Below are 21,358 nucleotides of genomic sequence, written 5' to 3'. Positions count from 1 at the left end.
AAGGAAGTAATAACTCATTAAGATCTCAAATCCCAAGCTAAGAATGGACTTTGTTGGCTCTGTATTAAGTTGATGGAATTGTTTGTTCATAAAAGTACAAGACTTGAGAGCACAGGATGTACTCGAGCTAATACCGAGACTGCGGATATAGAGCATCACACCTTGGAAAGTTCACGTTTCGTGGACTTTAAGGGGAAATGTGATGTGAGAAAAAACTTTTTCACACAACGAGTGGTTTGAGTTTGGAATGCACTGCCTGGAAGTGTGGTGGAGGCAGGTTCAATTGAGGTATTCAAGAGGGCATTAGATAATTATTTGAATAGAAACAATGTACAAGGATAAAGGCAAAGCAATGGCACTAGGTCACAGTGCTCATTTGGAGAGCCAGTGCAGACATGATGGGCTGAATGGCCTCCTTCTGTGCCATTAAAATTCTGTGATTCTGAAATCACCTAATTCTATTTGGCTGGATTTTAAAATGAATTGTTTATTTTTATATGCATTAAGGTACATTTTGTTTGTCCGCAACCCCAAATATCTATAAAATAAAAATGCAGTAAATAATGTTTGTATGTTAGAAATTCAACATAAAACGGAAGTGCCATTATTAGAGTTCAGCTAGGAAAGTATCTAAAAATGAAGGGGGAAATGATAAAAGGCAGAACTGACGTTAATAAGCATGTGAGTTAGTGAAACTGATTGGAGGAATTTGATAGTCAGAAGCTATTTATTGCGTCCATAGATATTATGAAACTCAATAGCGGAGGAAATCCAAAACTTGAATTCACCTGCCATTGGTTAATAGGCAATCTCCTTTAAACATGTTGGGCGGAATTCTCCCATTCTCTTATGCTGGCAGGATCTTCTGGTCCCGCCGATGTGAATGGGGATATGAATGGCTCGCTGGTCTCGCCATAGGGAAACCCACCGCGGGGATGGGGGCAGGATGCTGGAATATTCGGCCCATTGATTCAGTTCTGCCTTTTCTAAAAGCTGGCTTGAACATTTTACATGCCACTCACTTTATTAATCTATCATGTATTATTGCGACATCTCCTCATGGCTAGTGTTGATATTGAACTGGCTTCACTGAGCTCTTAAAAAGCACATATGCTATCCTTCGTGAGGATGCACCTGGTTACAGCCGCAACTTGTTCGGGCATATATGCTTTTTCACCCATGACATTTGCTTTTCTGCATTTAATATGATCGGTGCTCCATTTGCAGTCTGTGGGTATACATCATGCAAATCAGTAGCATAAATCGGTAACAAAATAAGTGTGAATGCGTGTGATTAATCATTCCCCCGTGAGCGTGGTTCAGTTTAACTTCAGCTTAGCAGCACTGTAGGCCGCAGACCCTCTCAGTAGAGGAGGGTCCCGTTCGGCCCATTGTACCAGTGCCAGCACCATGAAAGAACTGTCCAGTTTAGTACCCCTTAACCTGTAAATTTGTTCTCTTCAAATACCCAGCCAATTGCCTTTTGAAATTTTCCATAGACTCTGATCCCATCGCCCTTTTAGGTAGTGCCCCGCAGGTCATAACATCTATTTTCCCCTCTATTTCGTTTTGCCAATTATTTTAAATCTATGACTTCTGGTTACTGACCCACTTACAGGAGGAAACAGATTCTCCCTGCTTGTTCCATCAAAAAAACCCTTAATTTTGAATACCTTCCTCAGGTCTCCCCTTAAACTTCTCTGCTCTGAGGAGAATGATCCCAGCTTCTCCAATTTCTCCACGTAACTGAAGTTCTTCATCTCTGGCATCATCTGATAAAGATGAAAGATGCTGGAAATAGCAGGTCAGGCAGCATCTCTGATGGTCGGGCATCGACCTCAAACATTTATTTCTCCACAGGCCTGCTGAGAATTTCCAGCATTTGCTGTTTTTTATTTCAAATTTCCATGATCTGCACTATTTTGCTTTTTGCGTTAGCCTGATAAACCTCCCCTGAACCATCTTCAAGGTCTAGCCACCGTTCGTAAAGTGTGGTGCCCGGAATTGTACACAGTACTCCAGCTGTGGCTGAGTCAGTGGTTTGTAAAACATCTTTTTGTAATTGGTGTCCCAATGGAGCATCAGTTTTCAGAATGTTTATTTCAGGTGCATGTGTCTCTCGGTGTACATCAAAACAGGAGGTTATGTCGCACATGGCACCATATTTTGTGGTTTGTCTCGTGGTCTAATCTATACTGGGGAGCTTTCCTTCTATTCACGAGTGACTTGGGTCCCACCCAAGTAGGTTTCTTCAAAATGACTTTATTTACACTATATACATGATAAGGTACTAGGTAAGTACATCTCTCTTGTGTGCAGACTATTCCATCTCCTCTACAGAGTCTCTGACACATGACTGTTGATGTCACTGTTACATCATGATACATATCACTATCTCATTATCATAACTATTAACCCATTATGCCACAGAACAACACTCAATTTCACCTTTCAAGGAACAGTCAAGTCTAGTGACCATTGCTCCATTGTGTTCACAGCTCCCATTATTTAGTGTAGCCAGTGTATTGACGAAAATGTATATATAGAAATCATCTTGTTATTGGTATGCCATGAACACGTTTCTCCACACAACTGGGTCAAAGTGTAAAACAAAAACAAAATTACCTGGAAAAACTCAGCAGATCTGACAGCATCTGCAGAGAGGAGCACAGTTAATGTTTCGAGTCCAAATGACTATTCAACAGAATTAAGTAAAAATAGAAGAGAGATGAAATATAAACTAGTTTGGGGGGGGGGGAACAAGTAGAACTGAATAGAGGGCCAGTGATAGGTGGAGATAACCGAAAGATGTCACAGACAAAAGGACAAAGAGGTGTTGAAGGTGGTGATATTATCTAAAGGAATGTGCTAATTAAGGGTAGAAAAGCAGGACAAGCAAGATACAGATAGCCCTAGTGGGGGTGGGGTGGGGGGAAGGAATCAAAAAAGGCTAAAAGGTAGAGATAAAACAATGGATGGAAATACATTTAAAAATAATGGAAGTAGGTGGGAACAGACTGGGTGACCTCTTTGCAGAACACCTTCAGTCTGTCCGCAAGCATTACCCAGACCTCCCTGTCGCTTGCCATTTCAACAAACTACCCTGCTGTCATGCCCACATGTCCGTCGTTGGCCTGCTGCATTGTTCCAGTGAAGCTCAACACAAACTGGAGGAACAACACCTCATCTTCCGACTAGGCACTTTACAGCCTTCCGGACTGAATATTGAGTTCAACAATGTTAGATCATGAACTCTTTCCCCCATCCCCACCCCCTTTCCAATTCCCCCCCCTCCTTTTTTTTCCAATAATTTATATAGATTTTTCTTTACCCATCTATTTCCATTATTTTTAAATGTATTTCCATCCATTGTTTTATCTCTACCTTTTAGCCTTTTTTGATTCCTTCCCCCCACCTCACCCCCACTAGGGCTATCTGTACCTTGCTTGTCCTGCTTTTCTACCCTTAATTAGCACATTCCTTTAGATAATATCACCACCTTCAACACCTCTTTGTCCTTTTGTCTGTGACATCTTTTGGTTATCTCCACTTATCACTGGCACTCTATCCAGCTCTTCTTGTCCCACCCCCACCCCCACCTTAAACTAGCTTATATTTCACCTCTCTTCTATTTTTACTTAGTTCTGTTGAAGGGTCATTCTGACTCGAAACATTAACTGTGCTCCTCTCCGCAGATGCTGCCAGACCTGGTGAATTTTTCCAGGTACTTTTTGTTTTTGTTTTGGATTTCCAGCATCTGCAGTTTTTTGCTTTTGTATTGGGGCAAAATGTATATGTGTTATTGAATCCTCCCACAGATATGCAGGATAAAAGTCATAGACATGTAGAGTATCTCTTATAAAAACGCACTATATTATCTTTTCTGTACTCAGATGCTGTTAGCCTTGTATATTTTCAGCATTTTATGTCTTTATGTCAGATTCCTTGCATTTACAGTATTTTTTTCCTCCTTATCACTATTACAGACATTTCTATCTCACTAAATTTAGGGCTTCCATACAGCCCATGATTTCCTGGCCAAGAGTTGCAAAACCTAAATCTACTTTGTTTCCTCTGTGTGGTAGTCTGTAAACAGTCGGTAGGATCTGGGGGCATGTGCAGTTAAAAAGTACAGATCGTGTCTGATTTTCCCTCTATGGAGAAGTAACTTCTTATTCGCTTTCTCTTAACAGCGCTATTGAGTACGATCCTTAGTATGAGAATCTCAGAGTGTAGTTTGTTAGGACAATAAACTCCCTGGATCAGAATGGTAGACCTGTTTGAAGGTTAGTTGAAGAGATGTAAAAGGATAGCATCAGAATCAGGAGTCAGATTATCTTGATTTCCATCTGTTTTAGATGGTAGCTCAAGTGTATCATGTAATGTTACGCTGACTCAATGCTAATTCAGCCATGAGACGAGTTACTGTGTTCGAACTTCAAGCAGAGTCATTCTGCACAACATCATTAGGTGAAGATTGTAAGGTGAGTAGGAGCAGGAATAGAGCACATAACTCCATAAACATTCACCCTCTCCACCACACAGTGGCAGCGGTGTATACCATCTACAAGATGCACAGCAGCATCTTGCCAGGGTGCCTTCGGCAGCACCTTCCAAACCCACGGCCTCTACCATCTAGAAGGACAAGAGCAGCAGATAGATTGGAACACCAGTTCCTGCAATTTCCCCTGCAAGTCACACCCCATCCTGACTTGGAAATATATCGCTGTTCCTTCACTGTTCGCTCGCTCAAAATCCTGGAACTCCCTCCCTAACAGGACTGCAGCGGTTTAAGAAGGTGATTCACCACCACCTTCTCAATGGCTGATAGGGACAGGCAATAAATGCTGGCCCTGTCAGCAACGCCGTGAACAAATAAAAAAACAACCTTTGTACCATATAACTTTTACTTTTTGGATAGCAAAAATCCGTCAATCTCAGTTTTGAAGTTAACAATTGATCTAGTGTCAGTTGCATGTCAGGAAGATATAATAATTCTCATAATGTTTGTGGAATTTATTGTAAAATAGTGGTATCTGTATGTGCCTGTGTGTGAGAGACTTAATTGCATTAAAGGCAGCTGGTCTGAAGGCTTTGATGTAAACATGGCGGAAGTTTAGGTGTAAAAGGACATGTGCATTTTTAAATAAACCAGACTAGAATGTTTTCAAAAGAGGGGGTGAAATGTGTCACCGAGCCAGGTGAAGTTTAGAAACAGTGGGCTGAATTTTCCTGTCACCACGCATCATTTAGATTGTCAGTTCGACGGGCGGGCAGCTACATCAGCTGCACACCTGGCCGAACTGTCAAAGGCCTATTAAGGCCATTATTAAGCTAATTAAAGTTGGTAAGAATGCTGCCCATCCAACCTTAAGGTTGGCCGGGGTGGGGTGGGGTGGGGGGGGTGGGATGGGGGCAGGCGAAGAGCCCAGACGGCCTTCACATTTTTCATGAAATCTCATCCATAGGCGGGGATGAGGTTTCATGAAAGGTTTGTTAATTAAGTAAAACATTTCAAAAAAAATAATGGACATGTCCCAGCTCATGTGACTGTTTCACACGAGGGGACATGTCCTTAAAATTTTTTTCCACCTTTATTAAACTTTCCACAACTTAAACTAATCCCTCTGAGGCATCTCCGTGCCTCATGGAGGTTTCTGCACTCTTTTACGCACATGCTCAAAATGGCAGCGCGCACCCGATCAGGGGCGCTGATCGGATTCACGTTCACTCCTGCCTGCTCCCACAAACCCGCCCCCCCCAGACGGAGAGAAAATTCTTCCCAGTGTGTTTTTTTTTCCAAAGATTACTGGTAAAACTTAGTACTATGAGAGATTTTTATTATCAGAAAGGTAAAGTTCAAAAACATAGTAAAACAATGGAAATTTGCATTCAAAGGGGAAAATATGTATAGAGGAGTAAAGGCTGTTTGTAAGAGTAGGTGTTTTTAAGATCTAACAAGTGTGAAAAGCCTTCAGCGTCTGCCTCAAACTGCTGTCTTCAAAGAACTGAAGTTAAGAAAACTCACTTTGAATTCAACTGGTTCAGGGTATTGTGTGTCACCTTGCCTGGGTCTTTTAAAATCTATGTGTCTTACTGTTGCCTTAACAAAAGTGTAACTTGGAGTCAGATTAATTGGGGGACTTGGAAGTTATTATAGTAATAATTTGTAGATCTATGTATGTGCTCTAAAATCATTTCTCTTGTTAATAAATGTTTAATCTAGTTTTGTAAAAACCTATAAGACTTGGTGGTCTTATTACTACTGAATCCAAAGCACTCATCTCAAAATTCATACAAATTGCAAGACAAGTTGTGGCAGTTATTTCAAGTTTCCCCCTGGGATTTGAACAACTCAGCATTTACCATTGGCTATGCCATAACATGCTATTTTACGAAAAGTGTTCCAAACTTCTACCACATTTGTGTGAAGAACTGTTTGGTAATTTTGCTCCTGGAAGGTGTAGCTCTAACTTTTAAGCTATACCGCCAGTCCTCGATTCGCCAATCAGTGGAAATAGGATAGATGGAGAGAAACTATTGTCATGACCAAGGATCCTATCCCCAAATTACTTACGGACATATTAAATTTTTAAGTAAGACGTGTTTTTAAAAAAGAACACGGAGCAAAAGCTGGCTGAGACTGTTAGGTAACCACTTGCTGGAAAATTCCTTTGTGGATTACGCTTGACCAGCTAGTTCAGAGAGAGTGGAATGTTGCACCTAAAAGGTGTGACACAGCCTTCTTCAGACAGAGGCCCTGCAAAGGAAAAGATACAATGCAAACTGAACTGTAATCTCCTGTGATTGTGGAGATAATGGGAAATGATTATCATCTCAGCCGAAACCACCACCTGTTGAGTTATATCCCAGACTGTGAACATGGACTGAGTTTATAAGAAAACAGACCTGGGTGAAAGACAAGTTTGTTTCTTCCTTTCCAGGAATACACAGGGAAAGGGGGTTAAAAAGCCAACTGCAACTCTAGTTCTGTGTGCTAGTCTGGTGGTCTGTTCTGGTGTGTGTGTGTGTGTGTGTGTGTATGTTGTAAAGGTCACAGCTGAACAATTAAGCATCCCTCTAGTTTGCAGGATAAAAAAAAATCTCTTGATTGCTGGATGGAAGTCACAAGTCATTTTTGGACTCAGTTTCTCACTTCTAATCTGTGTGTATGTATGTTGCGTTTTTATTATTTTTTTCTTGTGGTTAGTAACTAATAAACTCACTCTTAATTTAATTTAAGAAAGCCTGCTTAAATTGGCTTCTTTTAAGACATAAATACATCTGGATTGGGAAAAGATATACATGAGGGAAGGGATCCTTTTTAAATTAACCCTGTTGCGACCAACCAAGGGGGTTGAATAAAGAAAGGGAGCCAGTTCATCCCTTCTCACCAGGGGGCATAACAATTTGGGGTACCTCATCTGGGATCATAACAAATTGGGGGAACCTCACCCGGGGATCGGTTGTAACACTATCTGCTCTCCTTAATATCTTGGAAACTTCAATCAGATCACCCCTTAACCTTCTGAACTTTAGGGAATAGAACCTTAGTTTAAGTAATCGCTCCGTGTAATTTAACCCTTGGCATCCATGGTATTCTGGTAACCATGTGCCTGCTGCCACCGACCGGAAAGGCATCAGGAATGATTGTGCATGCTCGCTCAGCCAGCGCTGGGGCTGCTCGCTCAGCCTGCGCTGGGGCTGCTCGCTCAGCCTGCGCTGGGGCTGCTCGCTCAGCCTGCGCTGGGGCTGCTCGCTCAGCCTGCGCTGGGGCTGCTCGCTCAGCCTGCGCTGTGCCTGCTCGCTCAGCCTGCGCTGTGCCTGCTCGCTCAGCCTGCGCTGTGCCTGCTCGCTCAGCCTGCGCTGTGCCTGCTCGCTCAGCCTGCGCTGTGCCTGCTCGCTCAACCTGCGCTGTGCCTGCTCGCTCAGCCTGCGCTGTGCCCGCTCGCTCAGCCTGCGCTGTGCCCGCTCGCTCAGCCTGCGCTGTGCCCGCTCGCTCAGCCTGCACTGGGGCTGCTCGCTCAACCTGCACTGGGGCTGCTCGCTCAACCTGCGCTGCGCATGCTCGCTCAGCCTGCGCTGTGCCTGCTCGCTCAGCCTGCGCTGTGCCTGCTCGCTCAGCCTGCACTGGGGCTGCTCGCTCAGCCTGCACTGGGGCTGCTCGCTCAGCCTGCACTGGGGCTGCTCGCTCAGCCTGCACTGGGGCTGCTCGCTCAGCCTGCACTGGGGCTGCTCGCTCAGCCTGCGCTGTGCCTGCTCGCTCAGCCTGCGCTGTGCCTGCTCGCTCAGCCTGCACTGGGGCTGCTCGCTCAGCCTGCACTGGGGCTGCTCGCTCAGCCTGCACTGGGGCTGCTCGCTCAGCCTGCACTGGGGCTGCTCGCTCAGCCTGCACTGGGGCTGCTCGCTCAGCCTGCGCTGTGCCTGCTCGCTCAGCCTGCGCTGTGCCTGCTCGCTCAGCCTGCACTGGGGCTGCTCGCTCAGCCTGCACTGGGGCTGCTCGCTCAGCCTGCACTGTGCCTGCTCGCTCAGCCTGCACTGGGGCTGCTCGCTCAGCCTGCACTGGGGCTGCTCGCTCAGCTTGCACTGGGGCTGCTCGCTCAGCCTGCACTGTGCCTGCTCGCTCAGCCTGCACTGGGGCTGCTCGCTCAGCCTGCACTGGAGCTGCTCGCTCAGCCTGCACTGGGGCTGCTCGCTCAGCCTGCACTGGGGCTGCTCGCTCAGCCTGCACTGGGGCTGCTCGCTCAGCCTGCGCTGTGCCCGCTCGCTCAGCCTGCACTGGGGCTGCTCGCTCAGCCTGCACTGGGGCTGCTCGCTCAGCCTGCGCTGTGCCCGCTCGCTCAGCCTGCGCTGTGCCTGCTCGCTCAGCCTGCACTGGGGCTGCTCGCTCAGCCTGCACTGGGGCTGCTCGCTCAGCCTGCGCTGTGCCTGCTCGCTCAGCCTGCGCTGTGCCTGCTCGCTCAGCCTGCGCTGTGCCTGCTCGCTCAGCCTGCGCTGTGCCTGCTCGCTCAGCCTGCGCTGTGCCTGCTCGCTCAGCCTGCGCTGTGCCTGCTCGCTCAGCCTGCGCTGTGCCTGCTCGCTCAGCCTGCGCTGTGCATGCTCGCTCAGCCTGCGCTGTGCATGCTCGCTCAGCCTGCGCTGTGCCTGCTCGCTCAGCCTGCGCTGTGCCCGCTCGCTCAGCCTGCACTGTGCCTGCTCGCTCAGCCTGCGCTGGGGCTGCTCGCTCAACCTGCACTGGGGCTGTTCGCTCAGCCTGCGCTGTGCCTGCTCGCTCAGCCTGCGCTGTGCCCGCTCGCTCAGCCTGCGCTGTGCCCGCTCGCTCAGCCTGCACTGTGCCTGCTCGCTCAGCCTGCGCTGTGCCTGCTCGCTCAGCCTGCGCTGTGCCCGCTCGCTCAGCCTGCACTGTGCCCGCTCGCTCAGCCTGCGCTGTGCCTGCTCGCTCAACCTGCGCTGTGCATGCTCGCTCAGCCTGCACTGTGCATGCTGGTGCATGCGCAACTGTTCCGACACCTTCCCGCTCAGCAGCAGCAGCAGCATCGCTGAAGTTTTACAACATTGTTTTATAAGCGATGTAGCGCCTCAAAATGAAGACCAATACAGAGTGAGAACAGAAAATGTCAGTGAGAAAGTAGTGGCAGTGCCAGCAACAGCAGCTATGAATGTGTCAGCTACAACATTTCATAATGGAATAAGCCCATCTGCCAATGGACTGTGCCCTGAATACCTTGTCCATAAGCTCCTTGCTCAGACCAACAGGGGGCAAAAGTTTAAAATGTTTTGAGCTGTGGGTTGTGGAACTGGGACCCAAGTTGGAAAGGCTTTGGGGAGCAAGTTGCTGCTCAGCCTGGCTGGCTCAGTTAATAGTTAACGGGACTCTTAATCCCAGGGTCAAGATCTTAAGCCCCACATTGGGTGATAATTTTTCACTCAAGATGGTAATAAATTGTACTCAATTAATTGAGCAAGAAACTTTTGGACAAGGTTGTTTGAGGCACACTTTTCAGTGGAGCATGGGGTAGATGCAACACTAATTCCTAGATCACTGGAACTGCATCTGTGCACGTGCAGAAAGTGCACCCCCTAGTGTTGTGGCACAAATAAATGCAACCTCTTGGTGAACCCAAGCTGCCCTCCCTCCAAGGCTAATTTAACATTCCTGAGGTCTGGTGCCCAGAACTGCTCTCAATACTCCAGGTGCTGTCTAACTAGGGCTTTGCACAAGCAATTTTGACCAGATTTACTTTGCCACAGTGGACATTGGCAGGCTTTCACACTTCACTCGGGAAAACAGAATTGCAGTGACACTGGATGGAGTTATTGAAGTATAGTGTGCGATGCAGTGTCACAGAGGACAGAGTTACTCTGCATTTAATGTACTACTGATATCCCCTCATCAGCCCAGACCTATGGCTCAGACTCTGGGGAAGACGTACGATTGTGTTGGAAGTTAAAGCAAAACCTCAGCAGAATTGTCAACAAATGTGCTCAATTTCCTGTTGTAATGTCATGACAGAAGTGCATGTTTTATTGTTAAAGGTTACATGTTCTACAGTCAGTTGTTGCACTTAAAATTTGCATAGACCCTTTCTGACTATTATGACTAGCTCCAACAACTCATCGACACCAACACCCATCTAGGACCCTCCACCCCTGCCTGTCCCTCCGTCCCCACCCCATCTTCCAATCCCAGCCCCAGCCGTGTATTCACTATACCCCTTGACCTTCCCCTCTCCGACGCTGAACGTTCAGTGCTCAGCAAAGGACTTAGTTTCATACCCTTACGCCCTCTCTCAATGAATTTCGGGCTCGGCACAATGCTGAACTCTTCTTCCACCGCCTTCGTCTCCGGGCTCACTTCTTTGGGCAGGAGTCCTCTCCCCGTTCAACGGATCCTTTCACCCACCTCCAATATTCTCCCTCCACCTGGACCCCTCCCTCTGGATTCTTACCTTTCTTGATCTTGATCTTTTCATTGAGAACTGTCGGCGCGACATTAGTCGTCTCAATTTCTCTGCTTCTCTCACCCATTCTAATCTGTCTCTCTCTGAACTTACTGCACTCCGTTCTCTCAGGTCCAACCCTGACATTGTCATCAAACCCGCTGACAAGGGTGGTGCTGTTATTGTCTGGTGCACTGACCTCTACCTTGCGGAGGCTGAGCATCAACTCGCAGACACTTCCTTCTACCTCTCCCTGGACCATGACCCCACCACTGAACATCAAGCCATTGTTTCCAGGACTGTCACTGACCTCATCTCCTCTGGAGATCTTCCTCCCACAGCTTCCAACTGATAGTCGCCCAACCTCGGACGGCCCGCTTCTACCTCTTACCCAAAATCCACAAACAGAACTGTCCCGGTAGACCGATCGTGTCAGCCTGTTCCTGCCCCACAGAACTCATTTCTCGTTATCTTGTCTCCCTTCTCTCTCCCCTTGTCCAGTCCCTTCCCACCTACATTCGTGATTCCTCTGACACCTCACGTCACATCAACAATTTCCAGTTCCCCGGCCCCAACCGCTTCCTCTTCACTATGGACATCCAATCCCTCTACACCTCCATCCCCCACCAGGATGGTCTGAGGGCCCTTAGCTTCTTCCTCGAACAGAGGCCCGAATAATCCCCATCCATCACTACTCTCCTCCGTCTGGCTGAACTTGTTCTCACGCTGAACAATTTCTCCTTCAACTCCTCTCACTTCCTCCAAATAAAAAGTGTGGCTATGGGTACCCGCATGGGCCCCAGCTATGCCTGTCTCTTTATGGGGTATGTGGAACATTCCTTGTTCCAGTCCTACTCCGGCTCCCTTCCACAACTCTTTCTCCGGTACATCGATGATTACTTCGGTGCCGCTTCATGCTCTCGTCGGGACTTGGAAAAATTTATTAATTTTGCTTCCAATCTCCACTCCTCCATCATTTTCACATGATCCATCTCTGACACTTCCCTTCCCTTCCTTGACCTCTCTGTCTCAATTTCTGGTGATAGACTGTCCCCCAATATCCATTACAAGCCTACCGACTCCCATAGCTACCTCGACTACAGTTTCTCACACCCCACTTCCTGTAAGGACTCCATCCCATTCTCTCAGTTCCTTCGCCTCCGTCGCATCTGTTCCGATGATGCTACCTTCAAAAACAGTTCCTCTGACATGTCTTCCTTCTTCCTTAACTGAGGTTTTCCACCCGCAGTAGCTGACAGGGCCCTCAACCGTGTCCGGCCCATCTCCCACGCATCCGCCTTCTCCTCCCTCCCAGAACCATGATAGGGTCCCCCTTGTCCTCACTTATCACCCCACCAGCCTCCGCATTCAAAGGATCAACCTCCGCCATTTCCGCCAACTCCAGCATGATGCCACCACCAAACACATCTTCCCTTCACCCCTCCGACGGCATTCTGTAGGGATCGTTCCCTCCGGGGCACCCTGGTCTACTCTTCCATCACCCCCTACTCCTCAACCCCCACCTATGGCACCTCCCCACGCCCACGCAAAAGATGCAACACCTGCCCCTTCACTTCCTCTCTCCTCACCGTTCAAGGGCCCAAACACTCCTTTCAAGTGAAACAGCATTTCACTTGCATTTCCCCTAACTTAGTCTACTGTATTCGTTGCTCCCAATGTTGTCTCCTCTACATTGGAGAGACCAAACGTAAACTGGGCGACCGCTTTGCAGAACACCTGCGGTCTGTCCGCAAGAAAGACCCAAACCTCCCTGTCGCTTGCCATTTTAACACTCCACTCTGCTGTCTTGCCCACATGTCTGTCCTTGGCTTGCTGCATTGTTCCAGTGAAGCCCAATGCAAACTGGAGGAACAGCACCTCATCTTCCGACTAGGCACTTTACAGCCTTCCAGACTGAATATTGAATTCAGCAACTCTAGATCTTGAACTCCCTCCTCCATCCCCAACCCCTTTCCGTTTCTTCCCCTTTCCTTTTGTTTTTTCCAATAATTTATATAGATTTTTCTTTTCCCACTTATTTCCATTATTTTTAAATCAATACCTTTTATGCCCTGTTAGTCTTTCCACCCCACCCCCACTCGAGCTGTACCTTGAGTGTCCAGCCATCCATTCTTAATTAGCACATTCGTTTAGATAATATCACCACCCTCAACACCTCTTTGTTCTTTTGTTTGTGACATCTTTTGATTATCTGCTCCCATCACTGCTTGCTTGTCCCTACAACCCCCACCACTGCCCCCCCCTCCCCCACTTCTCTCTCCCCCTCCCCCCACTTTAAACCAGCTTATATTTCACCCCTCTCCTAACATTACTCAGTTCTGCTGAAGGGTCATGAGGACTCGAAACGTCAACTCTTTTCTTCTCCGCTGATGCTGCCAGACCTGCTGAGTTTTTCCAGGTAATTCTGTTTTTGTTTTCCTTTCTGACTATTGTTTGCATTAAGAAAAGCATGTTTTGACTTGACTTGGGCGAAGAGTGCTTTGCCTCCGATTAGTTTCAATTTCACTTTTGCAGAGGGTTTTGTGTTACAAGTAATTATTTAAATGTCCATTTTTTTTTAACCAAGTGCTCCTTTGTTAAAATTAGACGAGTTTCAGTTCAGTAAATCTGCTTTGTTCCACTGGTAAGCGTTTGGTCTCATGATGCCAATATTTTGTGCTGGGACCTTCAATTTCTGCACTGTTTTTTTTTTTTGCTTTTGTTGCCAGACATGAGAAACCAAAGCTGCACCATAGAGTTACCACCGTTGAAAGACTATAGCATCTTGGATTCATCACAGGAGGATCACTGCTCAGCACAGATGGCACTGCCCAGCACCTGCAGTCAGAATGGAGAAGCAACTTGTGGAACAGGTCTCTGTCAGGAAGTAAAAATATTCACACATATCATCAGCGAGATGCATCCGGTATCCTTCCTTTCCAAGTTTTACTGTTTTTTCCTCCTGGGCAGTTTCTTTAAAAAACACTTCTACGTAAGCAGAATCAGGTATATTTTGAGTGGTCAAATATAGAAAATAATTTGGGGAGTGACAACACCTCATCTTCCAGTTAGGCACTTTACAGCCTCGTGGATTCAACATTTGAGTTCAACAATTTCAGATCATGAACTCTGTCCCTCATTTTGATTCTGTATTTTTGCCACATGTCAGTCTTAATCTTGTTTCTCATGCTTTTGGACAGAGCTGTCCATCATTCTGCCATTCGCACTCCCTCTGGAAAAATGCCTTGTTTCTTTACTACAATCATTACCATTCCCTTTGCCTTTTGTTCCACAGCACAGTACAAGAACACACAAGAATTAGGAGCAGGAGGAGGCAATTTGGCTCCTCACACCTGCTTTACCATTCAGTAAGATCATGGCTGATCCTCTCTGCCCTCCATAACTCTTGATTCCCTTATCGATCAGAAATCTGTCTTAACTCCACCTTGAATATACTCAATAACCCAGCCTCCACTGTTCTCTGGGGAAAAGAATTCCACAGACTAACAATCGCCTGAGAGAAAAACATTCTCCTCATCTCCGTCTTAAATGGGAGATCTTTAATCTTTAAATGGACTCCCCCACAAGGGAAACATCCTCTCAGCATCCACTCTGTCAAGTCCCCTCAGGATCTTATATGTTTCAGTAACATCCCTTCTCATTCTTCTAAACTCCAATGGGTATCGGACATCTTTGGCAATTAATCTCTCCCACTTATCCCAGACCTTCTCTTTTGTTCTTCCAGCAGCCCCTCCCACACTCCGCCCCACACGCCCCCCCCCCCCCCACCCTCCCCCCAACCATTTCAATGGCATGAAACCCATCACATTTCAACCCTACTTCAATTCTGGAGAAGAGTCATGTTTGACTCAAAATGTCAACTTTGTGTCTCTTCCCACAGATGCTGCCACACCTGCTGAGTATTTCCAGCAGTTTCTGTTTTGATTTTATTTCAAGTTTCCAGCATCCACATTACTTTGTTCTTATCTTGATGTTTTTTCCCCCCATATGCATTGCAGGTCTTGATGTTGAACTGTACACAGAGATTTTAGAGGACTTCTGTGAACTGGATAGAAATTATGACCATTATGAAAACGGTATTGGTAAGTTTCAATATTTTGACTGATTCTCTCCTTAGCTTCTTTCACTCATTAGAAAGTTTGCTCTGAGCTTAGGAATAGGTGAAATAAACATGGTCCACAGTCTCCAATCTAACAAATGTGCCATCTCTTTATTGTACAGAAGGAATTTTAAAGTATTTACAGGATCCACGGCCACTAAACACAATAGCACTGGAGCAATATTTTGGTAAGTTTTTTTAACAGTTCTACGAACTTCTAACTTTTATTTCCAAGAACTTTTAAACACTGAGTATAATCTGTCTACTGTCGAATCCAGTGAAATCTTTCCCACAGGAAATAAGGGATAATTTGGAAGGGACCTAACCCCACCCTGCTGTCTCATGCCTCCCAGTATCAAACTGCAGAACCATAATGGTAGAGGCTTGGTGTGGAAAAGGAGTAGGGAGTGCAAGAGGGGTTTAAACATTCAAGTAACAAAAATGACCTTGATGAAAGTACTAAGTAATAAAATCAGTACTCATTCCCAGAACCTGCCAGATTTTCATTCCATTAATTTCAATGTCTTTTTACCAAATTCAGCTTGTCTTGAAAATCACAGCCTTGCAAATAAGCTCGGAAAGGATGCCAGAGCGTCTGCTGTGGTGTGCACTTTGTCAGCATGTGGCGTTGCATGTGGGTTTTCAAATGCAAGATATTGATAGTAATAGATGGCATCATCAGGTGAATTTCCTCGTAACTTCCACCGAAGTTATGACAATGCAGTGGGACAAGTCCTGAGGAAATTCACCCAAAGAGTGCCACCAGAATTCCTTTGTGGACTTCGTAGAGCTAAATGTAGATTTTTTTTTAAATGCCCCCTTTTTTGTGTCTTTCATAGGTGAAGAAATATTGCTTGAAACACAAGGAGTGACAGTCAGAAGCACTCCGTTAAGTAATGCTGTTTGTAAGTTTCTTCATGAATATTGGGTGTACATGGGCATTTGTTAATACATAGGCAAAAGATGGTCTGCTCAATGGCAGGACCAGCCTCTAAGCTGGAGCCCTTTGACCAATTTGACTAACCTCACTTTCATTCACCTCTGTACCTGCAGTTATGTTCTTGCAACTTGATGATAGATTGCGAGAGAAAGGAAAGGGGCTAGTTTCATCTGAAGGTGCAAAAAAGTTTAAGACCTGCAAAAACCCCAAGCACAAGAATAAAGACTGATACTCCATTCCAGTATTGTGGGAGTGCTGCACTGTCAGCGTCTTTTGGATGAGGCAATAAACTGAGGCCCAACTGCTTGCTCAGATGGATGTTAAAGATCCCAAGGCACTGTTTCGAAGAACAGGGGAGTTACCCCGGTTTCTTTATCCCTCGATTAACACCACCGGAAACAGATTATCTAGTCGTCATCACATTGCTGAATGCGAGAGCTTGATGTGTGCAGATTGGTTGCCGCAATTCCTATCTGACAATACTGACCATGCTTCAGAAGCACTTTGTTGGCAGTACAGCACTTTGAGACATCTGGCAGTCATGATTAGTGCTATATAAATGCAAGGGCAGAATATTTCCCTCGTTGTGAAATAGTGCATGATGACATTGGGCTAGTGTGAAATTGCAGTTGGGGCCCGATCACGGGCAGAAGGCCATTGCATGGTCACTTCCGGGCCCACCTGACAAGGTAAAAATTCTGCCCCAAGTCTTTCACTTTTTTTTCCTTTAATTTCTAATAAGATGCATTTTAGACATGTCATGCTATATGGATAATGATTAACAATTCCAGGTACAAACGCTGCTGGTTCTAGGAATGACATCGCTAGAGTGATTGTCAGCTGCTGCTGCTGCCTGTTTCTTACATGAAAAACAATCAGCAATTGAAAATTGGGGTTGGGGGGGGTGGTGGGTGGGGGGCACCTCCTGCCTAAAGCCCACCTAGTGTAATTTTCAAGTGGGTAAACAGCCCACTCACGAACCATGTTTTAGCCCAAGGCCGGAGGTTTAGCAGAGAATGAGAGATATGAATGTTGTGTTACCTTAGCAGCCCAACACTGCTCCCATGTCCAGGGAGTCATGTTCCTTGCATTGACATTAGTGACCACCGTTCTCAATTTCTCTGTGCTATTTTGCACAAGTTTATCACTGGGTAAGAGGATCTCCTTTCTGCTGCTAACCCTCTCGACAGCAACATCTAGAAACCTGGGCAGAGTAGCGGAGGGGGGCGGGGGTGTGGGGGCTGCAGTCTTCATTTACTCCCATCATGGGGAAGAAATATCGACTTCAAAAAGGTAGAGGTATCCCTCTAAAGGTGTCATCTTTAAGAGATGCAGGCTGCCTTTAAAAAGCAGTAGTTCTGCTTGAATTCCCATCCTGCTGTACAGCTGGAGTAGCCCTGGTAACTTTCAGTGCACAATAAAACGAAACCCAACCATGAAAATCATTCTGACTTTTCATCTACATCAAGTGGGTGTGGGGATCGTTTTATCCACCGCTTGTTTGCTAGACTCGAGATGTGAAAATCACCTCCGTTCAGCTTCCATTAGATAAGAGATAAGTGAGTGTGTACAAACAAAAAAAAAAGGCTATGAATTTATTTTAATTATTCACAGGGTGTATGGTAGGGATTTTCCAACCCCCCACCCCTCCCACCTTTGCCAGGAATGTTCAGTCCCGCCAAAAGTCAATGGGCCTTTGGCTGGGCTGCCGAATCTCCTGTGGTGTGTTCCACCGCGAGGGAACTGGAAAATCCCACCCTGTGTATCTTTCAAAGGAGATTTCAATTGATGGTTCCATCTGTGGGGAGCCCAAAACTAGAGGCCATAAATATAAGCTAGTCACTGATAAAACTAATGGGGTATTCAGTAGAAACTTCTTTACCCAGAGAGTTGTTTGAATCTGGAACTCACTGCCATAAGACCAACAAAACTCGTATTTATATAGTGCCTTCAATATATTGAAACAGCTTAAAATGTTTCACAGGTGTGTTACCAAACAAAAGTTGACATTGAGCCACATAAGGAGATATGGGTGAGTGAGCAAAGGCTTGCTCAAAAAACAGACTCTAAGCAGCGTCTTAAAGGAGGAGAGAGAGGAAGAGAGCTGGAACTGTATAAAACGCTGGTTAGGCCACAGCTAGAATATTGCGTGCAGTTCTAGAATCTGCATTATAGGAAGGATGTGATTGCACTAGAGAGAGTGCAGAGGAGATTTACCAGGTTGTAGCCTGGGCTGGAGAGTTTTAGTTATGAGGAGAGATTGGATAGACTGGGGTTATTTTCCCTGGAGCAGAGGAGATTGAGGGGGGACATGATTGAGGTGTATAAAATTATGAGGGGCATAGATTTAAGGAAAGGGGCAGGAGGTTGAGAGGGGATGTGAGGAAGAATTTTGTCACCCAGAGGGTGGTGGGAATCTGGAACTCACTGCCTGAAAGGGTGGTAGAGGCAGAAACCCTCATAGCATTTAAGAAGTATTTGGATGTGCACTTGCGATGCCATGGCATATAAGGCTATGGGCCTAGAGCTGGAAAATGGGATTAGAATAGTTAGGTGCTTGTTTGACTGGCACAGACTCGATGGGCCGAAGGGCCTTTTTCTGTGCGGTAGACCTCTATGAAGTTTAGGGTGGGTATTCCAGAGCTTGCAGCCTTGCCCGCTGAAAGCATGGCTGCAATGGCGGAGTGATTTTAAAACCGGCGATGCTCAGAAGGCCAGATTTAGAAACCTTGTTTAACATGAGCCAGTGTAGATCAATGGGCATAGGGGTGATGGGTATATGGGATTCAATGTGGTTAGGGCACCAGCGACAGAGCTTTGGATGACCTCCAGTGAATTGGGGGGGTGGAATGTGGAATACCAGCCAGGATCATAGACCATTTGTTCCAAATGGCCTGTTTCTGTGCTGAACATTCGATGTAAGTTTAATCGTTTGTCCAGGACACAATATGTTGTTATGCAAAACAAAAACAGAATTACCTGGAAAAACTCAGCAGGTCTGGCAGCATCGGTGGAGAAGAAAAGAGTTGACGTTTCGAGTCCTCATGACCCTTCAACAGAACTGTTCGTTTCGAGTCCTCATGACACTGAAGTTCTGTCGCAGGGTCATGAGGACTCGAAACGTCAACTCTTTTCTTCTCTGCCGATGCTGCCAGACCTGCTGAGTTTTTCCAGGTAATTCTGTTTTTGTTTTGGATTTCCAGCATCCGCAGTTTTTTCTTTTTAATCTCTAATGTTGTTATGCAAGCCTGTGCAACGTTAGGTTTTACCTCATTCACTCATCCATGCTGGGTGCTTATGCTCCACAAGAGCCTCCTCCCATCTTTATTTCATCTCAACCTATCAACATATCCTTCCACTACTTTCTCCCAGATGTACTTATCTAGATTCCCCTGAAATGCGTCTGTACCATTCACCAAGTATGCCGCATGATTGCGTGTTCTCTACTCTAACCACCCTTAGGGTCAAGCAGCTCCTGCTGAAATCCATATTTCTTTTGTTAGTGATTGCCTCCTGTTTGTAGCCACTGGTTTTGAACTCCCTCACAAGTTGTCTGCAGTGACATAAATTATAATCCAATGTGACAGAAATAGATAGGTTTTATCAGTTTTTTTTTAAAGCTGTGTTTCGTAACCTTTCAGCACCAGACTACAGTGCGTATTCTGCAGATAACGAAACAGCCTGTCAGAATTTCATTGCCCCATCTGAGACCAAAGCAAAAAGCAGAAAAAGAGGTGAGTGTTAACCATTTGGCACTGTCTGGCTTTAGTGATGTGAAATCCTACTGGTGATTGTGCAGGTCAGTTGCCAGGAGGAAGCATTTTGATCAATGGAGAGAGGGTAGTAAAGAGTGGGAGGACGTTGGGTCTCAAAATAATCTTTACTTGCGCTCAGTTCATGACTTAGAGGAAGGAAAGCTGACTGCTGTCATCAGAACCAAAATCATAACTTATGGTTTGTGCTCTTCCTCTTTTTATTATTATTTATTTCCAAGTTATTTTTCTCACCTTGTTTATTTTCATATTTTTTACACTCCATGGGGGCAATAAATGGATTAAAAGAAACCCACGCTGGGCCTCTGTCAGCGCGGTTCTGAATTGTGCCAGTTAGGGGAGAGCGTGAAGTTGCCAGATTTCTCTCACCCTCAAGCCCCCACTTTTATTGGCATTCTGCTCCAAATAAACAATCAACTTGTTGACAGAATTCAAATAAGACTCGAACGTGATTGGCCAAATGGATTCCTCCTGTGCTATTGTGACTCTAACTCTGTATTAAGGGAATTAAGCTTGCAGGGCTACAGGGAGAATGGGACTGACTGGATTGCTGTACAGAGAGCTCGCAGGCACTTGATGGGCCAAATGGCCTCCTCTACCAATATGACAATGAAAATGGCTTGGGCCTCTCACTGCTCCCATGGAAATGGTCATTTCAAAATTACCCTCTGTCTCCCTTGTTTTAGGTACTTTGGGCAACACAGGATACCCTGGTCAAGAGCATGTCACATCAGTCTGCTCCCCAGGTCGTGATTCAGTCAAATGAAATACCTAAGAAAAGTCAGAGCTGTCTCTCCCTCGAGCATTCCCTCCTTATTTTGTCCTAACTAAAGACTCCTTTTCAAAAACATGGCTGCAATGCAGACTTCAGACACAGACTTATTACCTGCCCTAGTCTGAATGTTCCACAGATACTGAAACTTTCCTTGTGCAGGTTGCTATATTCAACAGAAGGAAGCTCAGTGTACTCTGGAAGAAAATTGGATTACAAAATGATCTTTAACAAAACTAATTTTCAAAGGTCCAGGGTGGCTACCCAAGCATTCTTTATGTGTGAACTTAGACTGGTAGTGCCCACATGCCGTTCAACTACAAGAAGCATCACACTTGTGCCTGATTGTGCCCTCTCCCAGGTTCTGAAAGTTCAGCTAGAATTGCTGGATTGTAATCAGGAGAAATCCACTCCCTAACCCAGGATCCTTGTGGCTAATTGTCACATCCCTACTGTGACAAACAGTTTAGTAAATGTACCATAGACTAGTAATTGCACCAAGCTAGATAAACATGGTTTTTTTTTCAATCATTCAAGGGATGTGGACTTCGCTGGCTGGGCCAGCATTTATTGCCCTCCCTAACTGTGCTTAAGAAGATGGTGGTGAGCTGCCATCTTGAACCACTGCAGTCCACGCGGTGTAGGTACACCCACAGTGCTGTTAGGGAGGGAGTTCCAGGATTTTGACCCAGCGACATTGAAGGAACGGCAATATATTTCCAAGTTAGCTTGGAGGGGGTCTTCCAAGTGGTGGTATTCCCATGTATCTGCTACTCTTGTCCTTCTAGATGGTAGCGGTTGTGGTTTGGAAGA

The 21,358-nt window shown here is 46.0% G+C and overlaps 1 protein-coding gene across 1 annotated transcript in view; it reads left to right on the top strand.

Moving 5' to 3' along the window:
• ciita (class II, major histocompatibility complex, transactivator) overlaps positions 1–21,358 on the top strand; it is a 92,713-nt gene that overhangs the window by 42,719 nt on the left and 28,636 nt on the right. The window contains exons 4-8 of the mRNA XM_041206212.1: positions 13,670–13,813; positions 14,960–15,043; positions 15,183–15,248; positions 15,900–15,965; positions 19,642–19,734. Coding sequence (XP_041062146.1) covers positions 13,670–13,813; positions 14,960–15,043; positions 15,183–15,248; positions 15,900–15,965; positions 19,642–19,734 — 453 coding nt within the window. The remainder of the gene's footprint in view (positions 1–13,669; positions 13,814–14,959; positions 15,044–15,182; positions 15,249–15,899; positions 15,966–19,641; positions 19,735–21,358) is intronic.

The sequence above is a fragment of the Carcharodon carcharias genome, chromosome 15 (genome assembly GCF_017639515.1).
Source record: "Carcharodon carcharias isolate sCarCar2 chromosome 15, sCarCar2.pri, whole genome shotgun sequence".
Lineage (NCBI taxonomy): Eukaryota > Metazoa > Chordata > Chondrichthyes > Lamniformes > Lamnidae > Carcharodon > Carcharodon carcharias.
The sequence above is the reverse complement of the archived record's forward strand: the minus strand, read 5'-3'. Positions and strand labels throughout refer to the sequence as shown.